Source organism: Nanorana parkeri, unplaced genomic scaffold, assembly GCF_000935625.1.
Source record: "Nanorana parkeri isolate BGI_ZX_2015 unplaced genomic scaffold, ASM93562v1 scaffold920, whole genome shotgun sequence".
In the NCBI taxonomy this organism is placed as follows: domain Eukaryota; kingdom Metazoa; phylum Chordata; class Amphibia; order Anura; family Dicroglossidae; genus Nanorana; species Nanorana parkeri.
Genome location: NW_017307188.1, coordinates 472,766 through 496,054, shown reverse-complemented (window position 1 = coordinate 496,054; position 23,289 = coordinate 472,766). Strand labels below are relative to the sequence as shown.

The 23,289-nt window shown below is 40.6% G+C and overlaps 1 protein-coding gene across 1 annotated transcript in view; it reads right to left on the bottom strand.

Annotated features, from left to right (window-relative positions):
- Positions 1-23,289, bottom strand: part of CACNA1A (calcium voltage-gated channel subunit alpha1 A) — a 217,525-nt gene that overhangs the window by 30,404 nt on the left and 163,832 nt on the right. The window contains exons 35-39 of the mRNA XM_018566115.1: positions 22,717-22,784; positions 20,818-20,918; positions 19,706-19,856; positions 18,464-18,591; positions 12,321-12,417 (exon numbers count right to left, since the gene is read on the bottom strand). Coding sequence (XP_018421617.1) covers positions 12,321-12,417; positions 18,464-18,591; positions 19,706-19,856; positions 20,818-20,918; positions 22,717-22,784 — 545 coding nt within the window. The remainder of the gene's footprint in view (positions 1-12,320; positions 12,418-18,463; positions 18,592-19,705; positions 19,857-20,817; positions 20,919-22,716; positions 22,785-23,289) is intronic.

Sequence of the window (23,289 nt, the reverse complement as noted above, 5' to 3'; positions counted from 1 at the left end):
CTCCTGGCTTGCTCCTGGCTTGTTCCTGACAACGCTGATTTCCTGGTTCCTGGCTTGCTCCTGACAACGCTGATTTCCTGGTTCTTGTTCCTGGCTTGGTACTGACAATGCTGATTTCCTGGCTTGTTCCTGACTACGCTGATTTCCTGGTTCCTGTTCCTGGCTTGTTCCTGACTACGCTGATTTACTGCTTCCTGTTCCTGGCTTGTTCCTGACAACGCTGATCTTCCTGTTCCTGCTCCTGGCTTGTTCCTGACTACGCTGATTTCTGTGTTCCTGCTCCTGGCTTGTACGACTACCTACTCCGGCTCCTGACCTTGGCTTGTTCCTGTTTATGATTTTTGCTTGCCCCTGTGAACACTTTTCTTAATAAATATTTTAACTAGCACCTTATGCTTGTCTGGTTTTCCTTGTGCTCTGAGAACATGCAGCTGCAAGGAGGGGAATGCCAGCAAGTGATAGAGTAAAAGTGCCCATGGCACTTTCTTTATCAGAGGGTTCAATGTGAATCTGAGCTCATCCCTACTACACTTGATTGGATAATTGAAGTGAATCTTCATACAATTTATTGCTTGAACATTCTGAAGTGCTTTAGCAAACTAGCCTCATTGTCTTCACACAATATGTAAATGCTGTATCGGTGCTTTCCCTACTTTTCCATGGATTTTTTCCATTTGTCTATGTGTCCTAAAACAGATATAAAACTCTCAATAATACTATCATTATATAGACTTTTCTAAGAATTCTACAATTCTAATATTCAATTGTTTTTGAGAAAGATAAGTAAATTTGAAATTTTAGAAATATAATAGATTTATATACATTTTAAATCTTAAGTTCTAAAACCTACAATATGATGATTTTCTATAAGTAAAGCAAAAGTATGGCTAGTTGTTTTATGTGTTCTTAGCTTCTGTCATAATAATAACTTTATTTTATCCTGCTACCAACTCCAAGGAGAAGCTTATGGGGGGCATTTTATGTGCATGATATTATATTTTAGGTTTAGCAGTATACAAGTTGTTAGATTAAACTGTGCTATTTTTGCAGAGCCTTAGAGTTCTGTTTACAAGCAAGTAACCTATATAAAGCAACTCTTCACCTCCAGAGTAAAATTGAGAACACAAAGCTCCAAATCTTCACTCCACTCTGGAAGTGCAGAGATGAAAGAACGAATAGCCAGCACAAACCAAAAGCAAAAGATCGGCAGGCAAGTCCACAGGCCAACCTGGAGCATGCAGCATGCAGAACCGTGACGTGCAACGTGCAGGGAATCCCCCATGCAATATCTCTTTAGAGAACTAGAGCTCCTACATAGGGGGGAGCACAGGGGAGAGAGGGTGGCTGGGAGCGGGAGGAAGGCGAGAGTGAGACGTGGGGGAGGGTGAGATAGGGAGAGAGAGAGGGAGTAAAAAGAGAAAAAGAAAAACATTCACAAACAAAGCTGTGAAACTTATTGTATCAGTCAGAAATTGCCATTAAATATTCTGGCCACACAACATGATCGATTCCCTAAAACTTGACACACCGAGAAAGACAAAAGGGGCTCATCCTATCGAATGGGTGCTTGTAAAATAGGACAGGTAAGGAGGACAGCTTTTCTCAGATAAGATCGTTAAAGATTATCATCAAAGTTTTTAGACAGAAAAGGGATAGGTAAAGATGTCAGGTGCAGTTCCCCATAGTATACAGATATGTGACAGAGGATGGGTAAAGGCCCTGTATCCCATGGAAGATAAGGAGTTCTAGGGATAGCTACAGAACACCTGCAGAAGAACCTATACAGAGTATAGATCCGAGGTCCACAACCTTTGTTAGCAAAAGTCACTCCAGCCCATAATCATATTCAGGCTGCACAGGCCTTGCTGTAGGTTGGAAGGACCACAAATTAAATCTCTAATTAGCCTGTACCTCCTCCAGCAACCCTCACAAAGTATAGCAGAAAATGAACTAACCCATTACTATAGCAAGCTTGGCATCTCATACCGCACTGAACTACTTATGTAGGTTCACAGCATGTGTCATACACCAGCGGTAGTTGCTTTACTATCTGTTATAACTGTAAGGCTGGCCATAGGCTTGTTCCTCAGCAAAAACTATGAAACGCCAGGGTGCCCTTAAGTTTGGAAGAGCCTGCAGTACTATATCTTGTCATTTGGGCAAAAAGTGCAAATGGCACCTGCACAGTTTAACATTTCCTTCTCTATTTTCTATATATAGCTCCCCGAGGAGCTATATAGCCCCAATACTTGGACCAGTCAAATAAGAACAGCTTTGGGCTGTGTATGCCCAGTTTAATGCCACATAGATTAATATTTTAGATTTTCACCACCAAATCAAAAAAAGTTACCAACAAATGTGTATTATAAGAGTCTCCCTGGCTAGATAGAATTTAAAGGTGTTGTGGCATTGCGTGGCAATACAACGGTGTTAGGTGGCCTCAAAGTGACCCAGGATTCTCAGCCAGAGGGACAGAGTGGCTCCAGGAAGCAATTGCTTGTACCAGAAAAGAGCTGGCTTTACAGTCCTTTCCGGGTTTTCTGGATCATATTTGGGATCCTGGAGCCAGGAGATTTCTTAAGCTCTGGGTGGGATGAAATCTCCATTCCTGGGTCCATACTTTAGTAGCAATCAGCATCTAATTGTGCACCTCTTGAAGGGGGTGCTGAGATGTGTTGAGGGCTCCACCTGGGAGACAGGAGAACTCTACCCAGGAGTCAGCGTGGAGTCCAGTGCAGCAGGGAGCTGCGGGTTTGTGAAACCGATTGTGCAGGTTAGCACGTTATTGAGGTTGTCTGGAGGAAACAGACAGTGGCCCCGAGGATTGAGGTCGGAGCAGCAGTGCTGCAAGAGAAAAAGACTGGGTGTAATGCCGTGGCAATATTAAGAATCACAGCTGCGGAGGCTATAAGCAGGTATGGTTGTGGCAGAGGGTACGGCGTCAGGGTCGGGTTCCAGGCGTCACTCTCAAGTCATAAGCGGAGAGTTTGGAACCCTACCATCATGTGCCGCGGTGAACAAGGGGTATTCACAGTTCAAGTAATGGCAATTTAAGGTACAACGGTTAAATAGCATAAATCATAAGTCAGCAGAGTTGAATTTTCAGCACTCTAAGTTCTCAGAGTATTCCTATCATACACTGGTTACACTTCCATAGGAAAACTATAGTGATCGCAGTTCATATGTTTCACCCCTAGAGGGAGTGAGAGTCCAATCCACTGCAAGAATAGGAAATCCTTGCAAGCCAGTATAAATACTGCAGATCTCTGGCGAGCTGAAGTAGTCTCTCTGTTTCAGTCACAGAGAAGGTATACTTGCTGTTTAGCAGGGTCAAAATAGGAAGGTCCGGGCTCTGGGGTTCTCGGTCCAAAAAGCAGGGAGCAGGCTGTCAGATGGCGTTCATAGAAGAATAATAGAACGCCATACTGACCCGGCTTCCTGCCTTTTATATGGAATGGGAAGGGGAGGTGCTGGTGATGCAGGGCGGCCCCCGATGCGTTCCACGCTGGAACGCATCGGCGATTCTACTTCCTGATTGCGGCTGCGGTCCCCCTGTGGAACGCAAGCCGCGATCGTTACACTGGGACACTGTGAGTGTGTGGGACAACTCGAGAATTGGTGAGCCAATATATGTTGTTATGCTGAAGACAAGCTATTTTATGTTGGACTTCCTGGGTTGTCTGCCTATAAAAAAAATTTATAAAGACTTTTGGTTAATGGAAAAACCCTGTGCGAGTGCTCTGTGAGCTCCCCAACATTACAGTTTGTATAGGAAGGCCATTTTAATGCCTAGTTGTTTGGTAAAATATGTTAATCTGTAAGATTAACTGAGATCAGTGCTGCTGCAATACAACAAGACAACATGGAGTTCTCCAAACCTCCTCACAATAGTCCTCTATGAGGAATGCAAATGCTTATTGAGGCTTTTCTAAATGAGACATGCATCTTGGACATACCCAAGGTGCATTTTGTGTTCAGAGATGCATCAGTCAAAGAGTGACCTGTTTCTTTCAGGAAGACGGAACCTGTGGTCTGAACTGAAAACCACACACCATAGGGGCTACCTAAAACTAAGGCTACAAGTGAATAACAAAATGGGGAAAGGAGAAGCGCCTCAAATAACAATAAAGTGGACAAAAAAACTAAGGCTACAAGTGCTAAATAAATAGTACTGTAAGAACCTTCATGAGGGCTTGTTATATCAGAGCATTTGTGCTGTGTTTTATACAGATAAATGCATGCACTGGACAAAAGCCATCGTTTCTGCTACACCACCAATGCCATGAACTGTGACACATGAAAACAAAATGCCATGCACTTTGCATTATTGGTACGTTGTCCTTTATTTTTCCATTGAGGTCAAGTGAATTGGCATCTTACCGATATGTTGAAAATGCACCCATCTTAAATGTGCAGGCCTTAGCACATGAAAAAATTCCAGCATCGGAAACAATGGTATGACATAATAAGTATATAAGGATGCCTCCCAACAGTTTTCAAGAAAAACTGAAGATAATTGCAATCCATTCCTGGTCTCTTTCTACACTTACTAACTCACTAGATGTTACATAACCACACTACTTTTTGAGCAAAGCTCAAAGGATACATGTAACTGTTCTTTCACAAAGAGGCAGAAAGTCGCATGTGCTCCATTGACCACTGGTTGGGTACCATTGGTACTGATGAGTTGAATCGTTCTGTAGTGTAAACATCACAGACGCTAGATAGGTTTAGGATGTTATAGTAAAGGATGGTTCTAGGTAAAGTGAACATACAGCAGAGGCATATGAAAGCTTAGTATAATTATAGAGAAGAGCATAATTACATTGTTATGATTTGAAACGTAATGATTAAAGTCTGGTCATATGTTCACAATCCAGTAGTAAAGGAATAAATATACCATTGGTTTTCTTGTGATAGATGGGTATATGATTATACATTCTGGAAATGAGCAAGGGTTTAGGGATGCTAAAGGATCCTGAGCCTGACCTGACCTTGCACATGGGGTCCATTTAAAGCCTCAGCGTTTAGCCGTTCTGGACCCAGTAAGCAGAACTGCTCAGCAAAAAAGTAATGATTCTGCTTAACATATGTGGTTTTGAGCACTCGCTGTCCCTCTGTTTATAACTGGATATATGTTTAGGTATACATGTTGGTATGTTTTACTAGTGATTGTAAACCAACTATATGTATTGACCCCACTGAGTGAGGTGACACCACAACCCGTGATCATCCCCTGTAATTACTAGTGATCATCAAAGTGTCAGTTTTGATACCCAGTCTTTCTTAGAGAACGATGGACCTTAAGGTAAAAATATTTCCTTCTATGCCTGAAAAAAGGCTCAGGCAATCAACGTCATATGGTTTTGTATAAATGTGATAATTTGTAGGGGGAAAAATGCTGAAGAATAGTCTAAGTACAAATTATTTCATAAAACAAGAACAATTTCTACCTTTAGTTCATCTACTGTAAATAGGGCAGAAACAACAGAAGCAATAGGGAGCTAACATGAGAAGGAAAGAGAACAACAGTAGGCAGAGGACACGTGGGCAGCTAATGTCCTACTAGCCGCCAGATTAGAATTCTAGCATGAACAAGTTCTGATTAGAAAAATGCTTCATTGTAAGGTAAGCCTTCCCAGCTGAAGTAGAAAAGGGGAAGTTCCTACATGTTGACAGTTACAAAAAAGTTATGCAAGTAATTCAAAAAGAGGTCAATGATGCTATAAATAAAACAGCGCTTGACAAATTCCACAAGCTAAGTTGCTAATAGACTAAACATTACAGCTGAGGCCTAAATTGCTTCAGCCTTTACTTTTGTAGTCTGTGAGGGGTCATTGCTGGCTACAAGACTGAACAACTTCCCATGATTTCCACACTGAACTGTGCTATTGTGGTGTATTGCTGCGATATTCTGAGGCACATATGATGAGTGCTCCAACAATATGTTATAAAACATACTTATAGTGGTCATGCAGTATAAAAGAAGACATTATGAGCAAGCCTGGGGTAAATATAGCCACAGGATACTTACAACTTTGGTGCTACTAATAGGAACTTAGAACAAAGTGTCATTGTATCATCCCTACTAACAATAACGTTTCACAATGAAGTGCCGTTCTCAGACTGTCCTTGCCTATCACCTTCCTTTTCCAAGTTCAATGTCAGTATAGGCCGCTCAAAGTAAAATTCTGATAACTATCAAGGTTCAGAATTGTTCATATACACAGGCATGCTTATCTTTTAGACATGTTGGGGTGGATTTACTGAAGGCACATAGGCTGTTCAATGTGCAAGGGAATGTTCCCTTAGCTTGGTGAATGTGGTGAAAATCCACTTTGCAATGAATAGCCAATCACATGCAAGGAAAAGGAAAATTAAAAAAAATAACTGTATTTTTGTTTGCACATGATTGGATGATGGAAGTCAGCAGAGCTTCACCTCATTCACTAAGCTAAGGATCAATTCCCTTGCAAAGTGAAGAGTATATATGCTTTTAGTAAATCAACCCCAATGTGTCCATGTTTGTAACGTCAATCACTGCTTTGCTTTACCTTTTTTTTTTGGTGTCATTTGTGTAGAGTAAACATTTGTGAGATTGCATTGGAATCATTTACCTTCCTGCATGGACACGTTCTCTTTAAATCAAAGTAAGGCTGTATAGAGAATGAAGAACGAAGGGATGGGTGGAGGAACACTGGAACTCCATAGACGATAGGCTTCAAAGATATGATGAGCACCGGATATTAAGAGAGTAAAGCAAGCCATTCACATCTAGATTTCCCTTGCTTGGCCCCACTGGCTGAATAAGAGAAATCAGTTGATTCTCTCATCCATGCTAAACAGTGGGGATGAAGGAATCTCCCCTGCCAGATATTGTACTCAGACAGCCAGCACCCACGGCTCTCTGAAAACGTGAACAGTGATGCAGTCTCTGTTCAGCCGACAATTTTCTACCCAGCTCATTCGATATTTCAATTGACTTTTGTGGAGTCAGGTGGTGCTGACAGGGCCACCCATGCCTATGGCCAGCTTAGGACTAGTCTACTACCAGTAGGCCTTACAGAGAACATTGAAAGGAATACCAGTAGATCTATGTACAGCATGCACAGCTACCACTAGACCCTAGGGAGAGCAATGATAATAACAACAGGGAGATCATGGGCATTCTAATATGACAAAACCCAAAAGAGAGCATATCAGCTAGGGTATGTCATATATGTATGTACATAGGTCAAGTAGAAGGAAGGGAGTGCCAAATGTCTGTATCGTAGTAATTATTTATTTGTAACAATAAAATGTTTTTATTAAAAGCAACGGCCAATGCTTTTGGATGGTTACAAAGAGGCCCCCCTTCATTAGGGCTTGAGCATCATTCAAATAAAAGTTTATTCATTATTTCTTATTTTTTATTATTATAAACAATATATTTTAAATGATATGCATATTTTTATGAAAATAACATATAGCTCCTTCAGCATTAGTAAAAATGTCTGTATATTGTTTTTTTAGCCCTGATTGAGAGGGACCTCCATGTAACCCCTAAAACGTGTTGGCTGTTGTTCTTTAAATTAAAAAAAAAAGAACTTTTAGCCTGACAAATAAAGAATTACATCTGGACAATCATCCATGGCTTAGCACGCTCTTTCTTCTATTTGATCAAACACTGTAACCCTGAGGACCACAGCAAGGCTCCTGTGGGGTCCCAGAGAGTAACAAACACTTTACTGTCCTTGAATACTTACATAGCCCGAAGTCCGGCATGCCACAACCTCCTTTTTCTAACATACATATGCACATGATATCCAGAATCGAATACAACTTGGAGTAACACTTGGCAGCTGACACTAGGATCATGTGAAATGGTTGGATTACATCAAAGCGTCAACATTAACATAAGGCTAAACTAAGTTACTTTAAGTGGAATGCTGTTATACAGGCCCCAAAGTTCTTAAAAAAGAACTATGGGCTAAGTGTTTATTCCCATAGTTCTCTTAAGGGTCACGGGAGAACATATACTAGTGTCCTCCCGTGACCCAAAGCTTAGTATATAGGGAGCTACAGCTCGCAGTATACTGAGCCGCCGCAGCCGGGACGGATGCCGATATTACTGTCGAGATCCACCCAGCTGCGTGAGTGACATCTGGCTCTGCCTATCTAGAGGCAGAGCCAACTGTACCTGCCCCCTCCCCATCCCTTCCTCCAGTCAGCGCTGGAGGATCGGAGTGGGGGTGTGGGGAATCCCTGCGGGGAGCAGTGACTGACATTACGGTCGAGATCCACCCAGCTGGCTGATTGACAGTGGGCTCTGCCTATCTAGAGGCAGAGCCAGCTGTACCCTCCTCCGTCCCTCCCTCCAGTCAGCGCTGGAGGATCGGAGCAGGGAGGGGGGAATCCCTGCAGGGAGCCGTGACTGACAGTCACCACTCTCTGCAGGGAGATGATCGAGAAGTGAGCGAGCGACGGTATGTGTTCTCTCACTTCCGATCTATTGAGCCGACCTGTGACAGTTTCATTGTCACACGTCGGCTCGAACTATGAGGATGGGTGATTTTCACTCACCTCATAGTTCTCCTTTAATAAAAAAAAAGGTTGAGTTCTGTATCAGGCCTATACTGTAATTGCTGATATAATATATATATATAGTTACTGAAGTGTAAGTATAGCATTGACGTTCCTTACACTTTACATAGAGTATCATATTGTGCTCTGTTCTAATCTGTGTGCAAGGGATAACCATTCACTAAGCATTAATGTAATATTGATCATTAATCCATGAATGCTTTATGAGTAAAGGTAATTCAGTGTCAAATAGGTTTTCTCAATATGTGTGCCTGTTTTTATTGGAAATGTATACTATGTGTTACTGAATGATGAACAGGCCAAAAAAGGAGGAGTAATGTAAGACATACAGAAGATTTATAGGGCCATATCTGCGTTTAAAATAAGCATCAGAGATTGTTGATGCCGGGAATATCCGATTGCCTTATGGGATCAGGAAGGGATTTTTTTCTCCTGTTGGAGCAAATTGAACCATGCTTTATAGGGTTTTTTTGCCTTCCACTGGATCAACAGGGGGTAATTGTGGGCATAGTGTTCTGATTAGGCTTTTCTTCTTCTTTTTCTTATCTCTATAGGTTGAACTCGATGGACATGTGTCTTTTTTCAATCTGACTAACTATGTAACTATAAAATACAGTTATGAGATACATATAATGTTATACAGAACAATAGAGCAGAGTTGATCAACTTTTATTTTAAGATGATGTCTAAAGGCCCGGAAATGAAACATTGACACTGATTTATAAAGCATTCACCCAGCATGTAGCTGGACGAACCCCGTTCACACGGCATTACTGCCAGTAGATGGAGCTGAGGAGCAAAACAATTTTCTATGCTCCTTGGCTTTATCTAGTGCCAGCATATAGCTGGGCGAACGCCCTTAAAGGAGAACTATGAGGTGAGTGAAAATCACTCATCCTCATAGTTCGAGCCGACGTGTGACAATGAAACTGTCACACGTCGGCTCAATAGATCGGGAAGTGAGCGAACACATACCTTCGCTCACTCACTTCTCTATCATCTCCCTGCAGAGAGTGGTGACTGTCAGTCACGTCTCCCTGCAGGGATTCCCCACTCCCTGCTCCGATCCTCCAGCGCTGACTGGAGGGACGGACGGAGGAGGGGGTGGGTATAGCTGGTTCTGCCTCTGGATTGGCAGAGCCCGCTGTCAATCAGCCAGCTGGGTGGATCTCGACCGTAATTTCGGAATCCGTCCCGGCTGTGGCGATCTCAGATATACTGAGCTTTGGGTCACGGGAGGACGCTAGTATATATCCTCCCGTGACCCTTAAGAGAACTATGGGGAAACACTTACCCCATAGTTCTCTTTTAAGGGTCATTGTCCCATTTTCAGCCCCTTAGACATCATCTGAAAACAAGTTCAAAACTGTATTGTATATGCTATATGCTGAATGAACGCTGATCCAAAATGACCCAATACATTTTCAATGCATCCAATTAGATTATTCTATGACTGCAAAAATATTCAGACCCCAACACAATCCAAATAAAAAAAAGTGTATCTAATAATATAGAAGCCTCAAAATATACTGAAGACCTTTGAAAAAAAGGTTCAGTTTACCCAAAACAGATTTGCATTAAATTTGTGTGATTTCCTATTGGTGTTTACAAGTCTACAATTGAGATCTCCCAGTAGAAGTTGTAGTTTATGCCCCTCTCCTCAACGTAGTTTTGCTAAACCTGTTTATTTACTCCTTATTATAAAAAGCAAATGAAGAAAGTCAGCACTCATGGTCTATAAAAATGGCACTTTACTGGGTCAGCTAAAAAAGCAAAAAAATGCATCAGAACACATTTCAGTCAAAGTAGTCCTTTCTCAAGCCCATTCTGAGGGCTTTCTAAAGTCCATTCTCATGCCACAACCTCACTAATGTTATATAAATCGCATGTGATGTATTCAGCATTCCACTGTGTACCTTTAACTAAGGTTTTATGTGGAGTAACCTTTCACAATAATGGCTTGAGACTGAGGGAACACTTAGAAATCATGTAATAGCTGTATAGGGTATCGACATATCATCGTACGGAGTGTAGGTATAAATGTTCTGTCAAGTAGATTCTGATAAGTACAGCTTTAATGAAGTTGTAGCTTGCAAATCATGTCCTTGGTCTTTTTGCACAGGATATTTTTCAAGCAGGAAGGGACAAGGGTTAGATCAGGCCTGCATCATCCTTCCAATGCATTGTGAACTTACCATAGTAAGTGTGGAGAGATAAGAGAGGGGCATACACAAAGGCAAAACAGAAGAGTAAAAGGATGGAGGAAGGAAAAGAAAAAAGTAATAGATTCATCTATATATGATTCAGGATGACAATATCCCTATCAGAAATCTTACTGTATCTCTGCCTCCATACTCCTTATATATAAATCAATTAGATTTCCATCATATCATTCTATTGTACACAGTGTAATATATTTTATTTCCCTATATACTATCTTAACTAGGCATATACAAACCGCTCTACCACCCAACTAGACACACAAAAGCATCCTGCCATATTACTGGATTTTTAACCACCCAACCAACAGTAAACCTATAAACCATTGTGCCAGAGACACAGAGACATACAATAGAGACATACCAAACTTATTTCCAACTAATTAGAGGCAATAAACTATATTAATGTTGGCTAATACTTAATTTTGCCACAGAATAAATCATTCCACCATATAACAAGGGGCCTACTAATAATCCTGGCATGTAATAAAAGATGTATACTGTATTACATCAGGTAGCGGGAACCTGGAATCCATGCCATCATTTAGTAAAAAAGCTAGATACCACTCTGCCATGTAATGAAGGATCCGCTAATTTTTCCAACATGTAGGACGAGATCTACTGGTTATTCCAGTAGGTAATAAGAGCTGCAAATCATTCCTCCAAGTCATAAGAGATCTTCTATTTATTCCACCACCTACCAAGAGAACTGTTGGCCATGCAACACTAAAACCTACAGAACAATCCACCCTGTGGCAAAAGATTTACTACTACTATATTACCTATAAATCATTCCAAGTCGTAAAAACAAACCAACAATTTGATCCACCAAGACCTCCTAATCATCCCAGCTTGTAACGGAAATGACCATCGGATTATTCCAGATCAGGCTGTCATACTTTCATCATTGTAAACCATACAATCTTTATGCAGATGCCTTCAAAGTACCTCTCTCCCTTAAAGTACATGTACCATTACATGTAAACATGCTGATCTGAAATTGAACTCTTCTTTTCACATATAATATTTTTTAAATATATTTTTTTTTTAATAAACTCTTTTACAAAAAGGGAGAATATGTAGAATATATTTTCAATTTCAGAGAGCAACAGAGGTGTCAAGTCATTCCCTTTTCTGAGTATGCTTGGTAATGTTTACATGTTAGCTAAGGTCCTCTCCCATTAGTAGGAACAAAGTTTTCATAGTTACCCAACATACAAAACAAGTCATAGACACACACGCGCACACGCACACACACACACGCACTGACAGCACATCTCCACGTCAAAATACCAAAAAATAACATCAAAGACACAATTCTATTCAGAGGCTTCAAGTGATACAAGAGGGTCCTGGCATTAACAATTTTTTTTGGGGGGGTATCGCTTAACCCTTCTGCTGATAAATCACAAGTATACAAAGCAGTAGTGTTAAGTTACCTCTAGCTCAGGGTAAAAATATGAGACCCATGAACGGACTAGGAAAGGAATAATAGTTATGGAAGGGGAAGGGATCTACCTTATAAGCAACTCGAGCAGGGCATTTCTTCCCCAGACCCAAGGGAGGCGAGATAAGTCTGAGCATCTCATACAAGTCTGTGTATTTCATGCGACCCCTGGGAACAGAGAGAGAGGAGCCACAGAGCCATGGAAAGGAGGCAGATGAGACATGGTTTAATGGAGCAGATGACGAGATGGGACATAATCAGCAAAAGTAGAGGTTGTACAATGGACCATGGTGAAAAAGTTGAAGGTCAAACACATTGAGCAATAGAGGGAATGGAAGACCAAGAGTCACCAAGGTCAACACACAGCAAAGAGAAAGAAGAAGCTTAGAAAGAAAAAGAGGAATAGATTGATGAAATTAATTATGGTGACGAGGCATGTACGTACAATGAGTGCCAGAGAGAATATTAATAAAGTGAATTGTTAATGCGAAAAGCAATAAAGAAAAAGGAGATATGAAACAAGCCAACAAAATTATAGCAAGTAAAGGAAAATGAATGGATGAGGTGTATTGAATGAATCATTATGATGAATTCATATACAAAGTATAACCAAATGGAAGATGTGAACATCGCGATGTCAGAGAAATAAAAATGTCATATAGGTAGAGTGGAAAGGGATATAAGAAGAGGAAAGGATTGAGTATAGCAGAGGAAAAAGAGGAAGAAAAAAAATGAGAGGAAGATAAACATGAGAGAGCGCATATCCCAGGACACAGTTAGGGAAGGGGGAGGAATCGGAGAAACATGGAGAGAAAAGGAGTGAAAAGAAATTAGATCAACTCTTTACTACCTGAGGAAGAGACGCAAAGAAATCACCCACAACGGGAACTGAAATCTCATCTCAACCCCAAACAATAACACCTCGGTCAGCTATCCCAGGAGGAGGGTACCAGCATTTTGTAGGCTAGATCCCGGGGAAGTTACACTAGGTCTCAGAACAGGAACTCACATTTGCTATTTGAAGAGGAGTCCATTGGCAGGTGGAGGGATCTCATTTTACAACCTCTCTCCAGTACAGGTATTGGGAGATTTATGCCTTGTCCTGCCAGTATGAATTGGGAAGGTGGTGTAGGAGCAGGGAGGAAGATGTTTTTAGTGGTGGTGGTATAAAAGGGGGTGTGTGGGAGTGAGGTATATGGAATGTGTGGAAGGAGAATCCAGAATGGTTAATGGAGCCCCCCTGAGACTCCTCCGCCCCCTCCCCCTTCATCAAGCAATTTTTTTAAATTTATTCTGTAAAGCAGGCTCCCCCTCCCACAATAAAATATCATCCGAGCCCAGGCCCCCCCCACCCAAAAAAAACCCAGCAAGCCCATGCGTCTCCTGAAAACTATATACACTTTAGCTGCCACGGGTTAAATGGCTGACCTCCTGGCAGCCAAAGACCGAAGGATGCACAATGTGTACACAGCTGAGTACAGCTTGATAGTAAAAATATATATATGGCATATATATATTAAATTAGGTAGGTGAAAGCATTGCGCATTCCGCTGAAACTCTTGCAAGGGACAACGGGCTAGTTTTGAAAGGGGGGAAGAAAAAGGAATATTATCCAGGGGTGAGAGAAGGAAGGGGATATAGGGTAAGGGTTGTGGAAATTCGTTCGGTGTTTTTAATTTGGTTTGTTTTGTTTTGCTTTTGTAATGGTTTTCCAAACCTTGCAGGCCACCCTGTGGGGGCATTTCTTCCCCAACCCCAGCGGTGGGGATATAACCCGTAACAAACTGTACATGTCCTTATAATGAATGCGCCCGCTGAAATAAGAACAGAAGGGAAGTTAGTTGAGAGGGGATGAAGCTTTCATGAATGACCCTCCCTGCACTCATACACTCTTGAGGTGTTTTGTCCTGTGTGACTTAGTAAATATGGAAGAATTATACAACACACACTCACATTATCACTCAGTTATGGCTCAAGTCTCAAACTTCTCTTTTCTAAAAACAGCATAACTCTTGGTGAGCCGGGTGGTGCCAGAGGGGATCAAAGTTTTGGCTGATTCAGCAGGAAACAAAATTCCATCTGTGCATGCCCTGCTTTAGAATCATTGCCTTAAGGCCGTGATAATTCTTCTCATTAGATGCAAAGATTTCCCATAATTTCCTATCCTATTGACAGGTGTCATCAGGACAGGAAGTCTTTTTTCTAATAGACAAGCTGATGGACAGCTTGGTCTGTTAAATGAAGCTTAAAAAAACAGACTTACTGGCTGGATCATCAGCTGAAAATAAAGGAAAAAACTTTACCGCACCGAACTCTAACTGCACCGAAATTAAAATTTCAGAAACAAAACCGAAATGAAAAAAATGTCAGGCCAAAACCGAAAATGTTTTTTATTCTAACTTTTTCCATTAAAAAAAATATATATTTTATTTGTATTTATTTTTTATAAATTTTTCAATTTTTTATATCTGATATTTATTCATTTTATTAAATATTTTTATTTTTTACTTTACTTTTAGGGGCTTCGGGGAAATATTGGGGGTCTAAACAGTTCCCTGATATTTCCCTTTTAAAATAGAAAAAGAGATTGAGAACACCTAGTCCTCCATCTCTTTTTCTGTTATAAATTAACAGGAATCCTCTATACTGAGTGTTCCTGTTCATTCATAACTTGTGGAGTATGTTTACTATAACCAGAATCATGAATGAACAGGAAGTGATGTAGATCACTTCCCATTCAATCATAATTGAGGACAGAGTAAACATACTCTGTCCTCAATTATCTACAAACACTCAGCGATCACTGATCTCTGACTGCTTGTACCCGCTCTCCATCCTGACATGCTGTCACAGGAGGCGGGGCGGGAGGAGAGCTCAGCCTCCTGTGACAGCGCTGGCTGTCTCCACCAACACTGCTCTCCCGATCTGTGACAGGAGACTGAGCGGTGCAGGGAGGAGAGACGCCGGCCGCTCACAGCGGTCTCCTACCGCAGCGCTCGGCCTCCTGTGACAGTTTCTCTCCTCCCCGTTTGGACACAGAGCAGCGCCCAGCGAGGAGGAGAGAAAGAACGGACGCACTGCTGTATCGGCTAGAAAATGGCACTTTCGTCATTATGCCAAAAGTGCCATTTTTAGCCGATATGTTTCGGCGGACGATATATCAGTGGATCCCTAATATCCATTATATGATATCTGGAGCAGTATAATACACGGTGATAACTGAAGATAGGACTAGATTGCGTCTACCTCTCACAATGCAAGCATGACAGCACTTAGTGACATCTGAAGCGCAATTCTCTCTTTAATGAAAGACTTTTAGACATCATATACTTGAGTAATGGATGTCAACGAGCCCTTTTTACAGCTTGTAATGCCAGAAATGGTGAAGTCAATGCAGGATGGCACTGCTCCGTCACTGCTTTTAAATACAACTCAAAGGTAAGATTAGAGAATGGCTCTCTCTGTACACTGGGTCAAGTGGCCACAATATTGTTTTCCTGAGAAGGTCTAAGGCAGCCGTTCTGAACCTTGGGTGTCTTCTGGCTTCCTCAGGGGTACCTCAAAATGTTTACACAGCATTGTGCCTCTCATGTGAAAGAGGGGAATTCTGATGTGAAGTGGGCTTCTGATATGAAGAGAGTCTCCTAGTGTGAGAGAGAAGACTCTAATGTGAAAGGAGGGAGCTCCTGATGTAAAGGGGGACTCCTATGGGAAAGGTGGCACTCATATTGTGTTCTTGCCTGGGGATCATCGTTAAAATTCATACCACATACCTATCTGGGATAAGGGTCTGGTATGGATTCTGGAGAAACCCCACGTCCTTTTTTACATTTACGGTTTTTACTTCACGGCGGCGGCACTTCAACATTTTGTTTACTTTTAAATGGTGCCGTGGCTGACAAAAATATGAGAAATGCTGGTCTGAGGAACACGCTGCAAGCCCCAGATTTTGCCATATGTACAATGCTTTGTATTTCCAGTTTTTATATTATCTAGCTAAACAAGAATCAGGCTAGTTACATTTTCTTAATTGCTCCTTCATTATTTAGTTTGAGAGTTTAACCATAACTTCCAGACATACTGATGCAGTGTGAAAAATAATTTGTTTAATCACTAGAAACCTCGGCAAGAAAATAATACATGTGGAGAAATGACTGAATGGAAAGGTATATTGATTAAAAAATATATATACATTGATGGACTAAAATTTGTACACATAAAAAATAAATACATAAAAACATAGAAAATGGGATAAAAACATAATTACTTAGAAAAACAGAAAACCTAAGATAACAAAAGCATATAATGCCTGGATATCTGTAGGAAAGATGAAGCAGGAATTTGGTGAACTGGACCTGAGTCTTGTTGCTCGATAGTGGCATACGTCCATGCTTCCCTGAAGCTCTTCCTTTGAGCAAAGCCTTTTTTCAGATGCTGAAAATATCAACTAACCATGTTGCGGTACTTTTTTCTAAAATCAATAACCTTGATCATTATTAAAAAAAGGGAAGAAAAATCTGATTTGTTAAAATGTCACCTCAATTTTTCTTCAATCCGCTGCAAAACGTGTTGGTTTGTAGGATAGGATGCAATAGTGAACCTTTTGTCTTGGTATTGAGGCGCTCTTCATCCATGAAGAATATTATTTATTGGAATATGCTGGAGGCCTCAGATACCCACCCCAAGGCTACCTCTTCATCTACACTATGGTTCTTACCTTAATTATGCCATGATGATGGTTTTTGAGCACATTTCTGAAAGAACGGCTGAAAGACTTGACAGGATTTATGCCCCATCTTGTATCTTATATCTTAGAATTTAGTCTTGACTATACCTTTCCTAAGTATTTGCTTCTGTACCTAGGGAAGTCTGATTGTAATTGTTTTGTTCTAATATTTTTTTATGTTGCTTTCTTATACACTGTGGGGGGAATTTATCAAAATCGGGAGTAGCTGTGCACGGCAACCAATTAGCATCTCTCTTTAGTTTGTTCAGTTAAGATTTGAAAATGAAAGAGAGAAGCTGATTGGTTGTCATGCACAGCTGCTCCAGATTTTGTCTGCTACAGTTTTGATAAATTCCCTTCTGTATGTTCGTTTTATGAAAACTTAAATAAAAAATGTATAAAAAAAAGAATATTCTTTAAAAAACAAATATTTATTCAAGAAAAAAAAAGCTGAACCTCAAAAAGCTGAACCTCAAGCATAATAATGCTTTACAATGTTGTGGTTGCCTGATGGGCCAAAAATGTCCCCCTGAAAAAAAAAAAAAAAAAGCAGCTCGTAGATATTATTCAGAGGCTTGGGATTTTAGCCATGGGCTTCAGTAAAGCATATCTGCTATATCTTCTTTAACTGGAGTTTCAGCTTGGGTGCATATCATCCAGAAATGGCTCCAGCATGTGTTGGTAAAGTCTATTAAAGATTATTCTGCCTTTCACATGAGTCCAGTTGTCTTTGGGATTACAGAAGGGCCTGAGGACGGGCCTGAGGACAGACCTGAGCATTTGCCTTGGTTATATCAGGAATGGTTCAGAAACTGATATACCCAGGTAAGTGATAAAACTTTGCTGCAGGAATTGCAGCAGGAGTAGCTGATGCAACAGCCACTTGACCACTGAGGACTGAACTCTAAACCCTGATTAGAAATGTAACAAGATTTCTACTACTGCTTTCACTATTAGGTTTCAGTCTTAGGCTTTTAATATATATCTTTCACTGTGCCAATTTTTCCAATTTCTCAGATATACACTGGACATTCTTTTCCTGCATGTAGATGTCAATCTTCTTCTTCCTCACCAGTGTGCATCGGCAGTTCTCAGTATCGCTTTTGTGCTTCTGTCTTATAAGCCACTGGTAGTTTTCTTTTCTCTAGTTACTACGTCCTAATCCTTTTCTCTGCATGGTGACAGATGATTCTTCAGATGGAAAAATGAGTTGTAGTTTTTTCAAACTGTTTTGAGTTCCACTTTCATGTCCATTTGGTGACTGGGCCTTTTAATTCTATAGAAACCCAGTAAGATTCTGATAGGTGAACCAGAGCAAGTTTACAGCAGTGGTAATATGAGGCCATCGCAACATGTAAATCAATTGCTAATGTTGGCCTTACCTACTACATTTGTTAGTTAGCATCTTGTTATACAAAGCCACATGTAACCCCCCCCCCCCCCCCCCTTGTTGGTTTCATATTAGAGAAATTAAACAAATTGACTCACCAGGCAGCTGGGTCATACTCTGCCCACACTCGCACATATTCGTCCAGATGATGAGGACCCAAAATTGATGAATCACGTGTGAGATACTCAAAGTTATCCATAATGACAGCAACAAACAGGTTTAACATCTGAAAAGAGAGACAGGAATGACAACCTATGGCATCAACGTGCAAAACTTACAACAGCACAGTCTTACTTTTGTACTGCTGTAAAAAAAATAAACTAAGCAATTCCAGCAGCGGACATAATGTTCCACACATCAAAATGATCAGTAGGTCCAGACATATTGGCAGCTGAAATGTTATCCGGATCTCAAAAAACAAAGAGGCTTATTCACAAAAGGGTGAAATTTGGACCTTGAATGTAAAGATCAGCTTGATGGATCAATAAGGAAGCCAAAAAGATGGGAAGAGAGGTATCAAGCTAGAGCTTAAAGTCTTTTTTCACCTTTCCAGAGGTATTTAAAAAAAAAACATATATCAGCAATGTTCACCGAGTGTACATGAAGCAGGCACATGCAGTTGCTGTATATGAACACAAAAACATATTTTTTTTGTTAGCTTTCCTCTTCATTTCTTCATGAAAATAGCTGCCTCTGTGCTCTGCAAGCAATCTGTGAATAGTACAAATGAGCTCCACCAACAATTAATTAGTATTCATAGTGGCAAACCTCCCCTTCCCGGCAGTGTATTGTGTGCAAAGACAGAGCTGGTGTTTAGTGATCACACAGAATCACGGGGAGGGAGGCAGCTGTTTACAGCCTGCTTTAGAATCCGACCCCAGTTTCAGACTGAGATTCCTGTGGATAACATTTTTAATTTGTAGGCTTCAGGCCTAATAAAAAGTTGAAAAAAATTAAGAAAGCCTGCAATGTGAATCATGAAAATGTGCATCCATATACATCATCACTGCACCCCTACATTACCACAATAAATGCTAATCACTGACAGCAGTGGAAATGGACTTTAAAGCTGAATCCCCGGGATAAGTCTAAATACAAGAATCGTGTATTCATACTTGAATCTTGGTGAGCTTTGGTGGCAGTCACATTTTAAAACATTGTATATTTTAATAATTACATGTTATCCAGGATTATCACCCATGTTTGATAATAAAATTACATATGGACTATTTAATAAGCCAAAGCATGGAACAATGATAATATTAAGAGTGCAGTAACCCATAACAACCAATCAGATTTCAGGTTACTGTTAGACAAATGAATATGATTGCTTCACTCACCAGGAATGAGCAGAGGAAGATGAATGACACAAAGTAGAAATAAGCAAATTCACTGCCACAGTCCTTCTCCTTAATGCCTGACTGGACATCACAGGGCTTCCCACTAAGACAAGACAACATGATTTCATGCCACGCTTCTCCTGTGGCGCTCCTGTGGGATGAAAGATACATAATGGCGTTATACAAACATGCCCATGTGTACAGCATCTCACAGAAGTGAGTACACCCCTCACATTTTTGTAAATATTTTATGATATCATTTCATGTGATGACACAGAAGAAATGACACTATAAGAGTGTGCAGCTTGTATATCAGTGTACATTTGCTGTCCCCTCAAAATAACTCAACACACAGCCATTAATGTCTAGAACGCTGGCAACAAAAGTGAGTACACCCCTAAGTGAAAATGTCCAAATTGGGCCCAATTAGCCATTTTCCCTCCCTGGTGTCATGTGACTTGTTAGTGTTACAAGGTCTCAGGTGTGAATGGGGAGCAGGTGTGTTAAATTTGGTCTTATCGCTCTCACTCTCTCATACTGGTCTCTTATCTTCTCAATGAGAAGAGAGGGTAGGAAAAGAGTGCATTTCCGCCATCGAAATGATACAATAAGAACGAGGCTGGGGAAAACTCGAGTGAAACACCGGTAATGGTTCTGATGAGAGTGCAGCCAGCACTGATTTAACCACATCAGCACTTTACAAGACTTCAAAGGTGGGTACAGGACCATTCACCCTGTGCAAGTATAAAGCACAGCGTTGATCAGTCATCGTTACAGGAAATGCGCTGGCACCCTTCGCTGTTTTAGAGGTGCAGCTTTCCTTTCCATTGAACCGGAAGAAGAATTTTACCTGATTTATTATATGAAAATATTTTACAATGAGCAGTAGAAAACATCCGGGATTGAAACTCAGGGAAATCTGTATTAGCAATACTGGAATTACTATTTTCACACATTATTTATTTAATAGCTGGAACCCAAATAAAATACAATTTTGGCAGCAATGTATATAAAACTACATAATTCTGTATAAGAAGATAAAGAATGCAGAGGAAATACGTGGAACTGGTAAACTCTGACTTTAAGTCTCAGCTTATAATGTAGAGGCTCACCGGAAAAGTAGCATGAGAGCTTGGAAAAATGTCCGGAAGTTGTTGTGTTCCGTTATGGCAGTGTCGTCATCTTCTTCATCTAGAGCAATGTTGCCAAACACCTGCCATATAACAAGGAAATACAAAGATGTCTTGGTGGATATGGAAAGATGATGTCATACCGGCAAATATATACTTGAACCTGTAGCTTCATCAAGCCGTATGTTTTTAGGAATAAATACAGTACATGTCCAATTCTTATTGTTTGCCATTTTCTTCTGTCACTGGTGGGTTTCCCAATTTGTGGCGTTAAATCAAAATTCTCAGACCTGACTTTGGAGTTAAAGGCAAACTGTAGCGGTTTATGGTCACGTTTATTTTAACATTTGTTTATGAAGCACAAAACAGACTATTGCAAAGGTGTGGAAGAGTCCCAGGCTCCCTTTCCATGAAGTGCAACCTCGTAAGAATATGATGTTGATTAATGGGAAAATGACGATTGTGCTCCGTCAGTCTCATACCAAATTCCCTAAAATCTGGGATCCCTGGCCTTCCTATGCCCTTCCAATCCTGAACGTATCCAGTTTGAGCTTTTTTTTATACGCCTCACCTCTGTGTTTTGCGGTATGGAGATGGGGGTGGGGAGACCCTATTCTATTCTACTCTATTATTTTCTTCCTTCTTCCCTTTTTTCTGTTTCTTCTCTCCCCCCTTTAACTTTGCTTTTTTCACTCTTTTGGCTCTTTTTTTTCCTAGGGCATGGTCCTTGGCCATTTTTATTTCTCCCTCTTCTCTGTCTCTTCTCTCTGCTTTCCTTCTGTTCCTTTCCCTGGATTACGTATTCGTGACCCAGTGCGAGGACTTCGAGGGACCACTTGCCATCCACAACCTAGAATGCTGAAATGTCCTTCTGTTCGGGATATGGCTTAGTGTCCCGATCCTTTGTAACTCCTTTAAATATTGATTATTGAGCTTCGAGTCATGTCTGTTCCTTTTATACGCCTGCGTGGGGGAATTTACTCTTCATCTTTGTTTGAAAATTAATAAAATCATTGTGTTAAGATTTGTTTATGAAAGTGTAACATTTTATAAACTGATGTTTCATATATTTTTACAGCATAATGACATCTATGGTATTCTATTTAAAAGCATTCTGGGCTTTCTAATAAAGTCTAGTACTGCTTGTTTTATAGCAGACTGTAATTCTCTATTTATACCTACTAGAAAATGTCCACTTTCTACCTTGTTGCTCAATAGTACTGGGCTCATCAACTGACAGTACACTGAGGGAGCCTAATCCTGGTAAATGGGAAGTTTTGAGATACTTACCATTACCTTTTTGCTACTAAGCAGGTGTGGGGGGGAGGGTGAAAAGTTCCAATGACTTATTTAGTTGTAGCGTGTGGGCCACCTGTTGGCTGCAAATGGTAAATATGAAATATTCATATGCAATATTTCATATTTAACCAATTGAAAATAAATATTTTTATGTTATTTTTTTAATGTTATTATTTATTATAATTTAATAAAATATATGTAAAATACAGAATACCTGAAGGATAAGCTCAAGACAGGATTTAATCTATGATTTTTCTTCTTGTGTGTGCATATCATGCAATGTTCTTACAGTGTTTATGCATGATCACTTACCCACAATGTTATGTCCCTATGACACTCAAACATTTTTACATATTTACATTTGGTCCAAGTCTACCATTGTACTTCTGTGAACCCACATTTACTTAGGTTAAAAAAAAATTTATCAGACAAACATGGGAAGGACAGAAACCACTACCCCAGCGGTGGAAGGAAGGAGTGGTAACAAGTGAGCCACTTTATTGCCATGGGTAAACTACACCTCTGTTAGGAACAGACATATATACTGGAAAAAAGGAAACATGCAGAGATGGTAGAACATACCTGCATGCCAATAATGGCATAAATAAAGAACAGCATAGCAATCAGAAGGCAGACATAGGGCAGCGCCTGTGAAGGGAGAAAGTGGGAAAGTAAGAAATGGCCATAGAGATACGCAATCAGTGCAGATGAGGAAGATTCAGTACACACAGATCCATTATTCATTATATCATGCCAGCTCACCCTGACATACATGCTCTGATATGTGCAAGCCTGGCAGCCAATTCAAATAGTGCCTCTGGCAACCTGGCATTGTACAAATTAAAGTGACACTAAACTCAGGAGTTAAATCTTAAAAATGCATTTAAGTACCCTGACTATAAACAAAAATATCTTATTTGTGTATCACTCGGCTGTAGATCCTCAAATCATCTCTGAATTGGTGCTGACACTGTCCGTCCTTCTGGAAGGGGGCTAATTTTGTTCCCCATGGTCTCTGTGTGTGTTGTAAAGTAGTCACCGCTCCAAGCAGGGCCGGCCTTTGGGTTGTGCGAGCCGTGAGCCCGCACAGGACGCTATGGCAACAAGGGCGCCGTGCGGCCGTCACAGCTCGTCCTGTAGGAGGCTTCTTTCCCC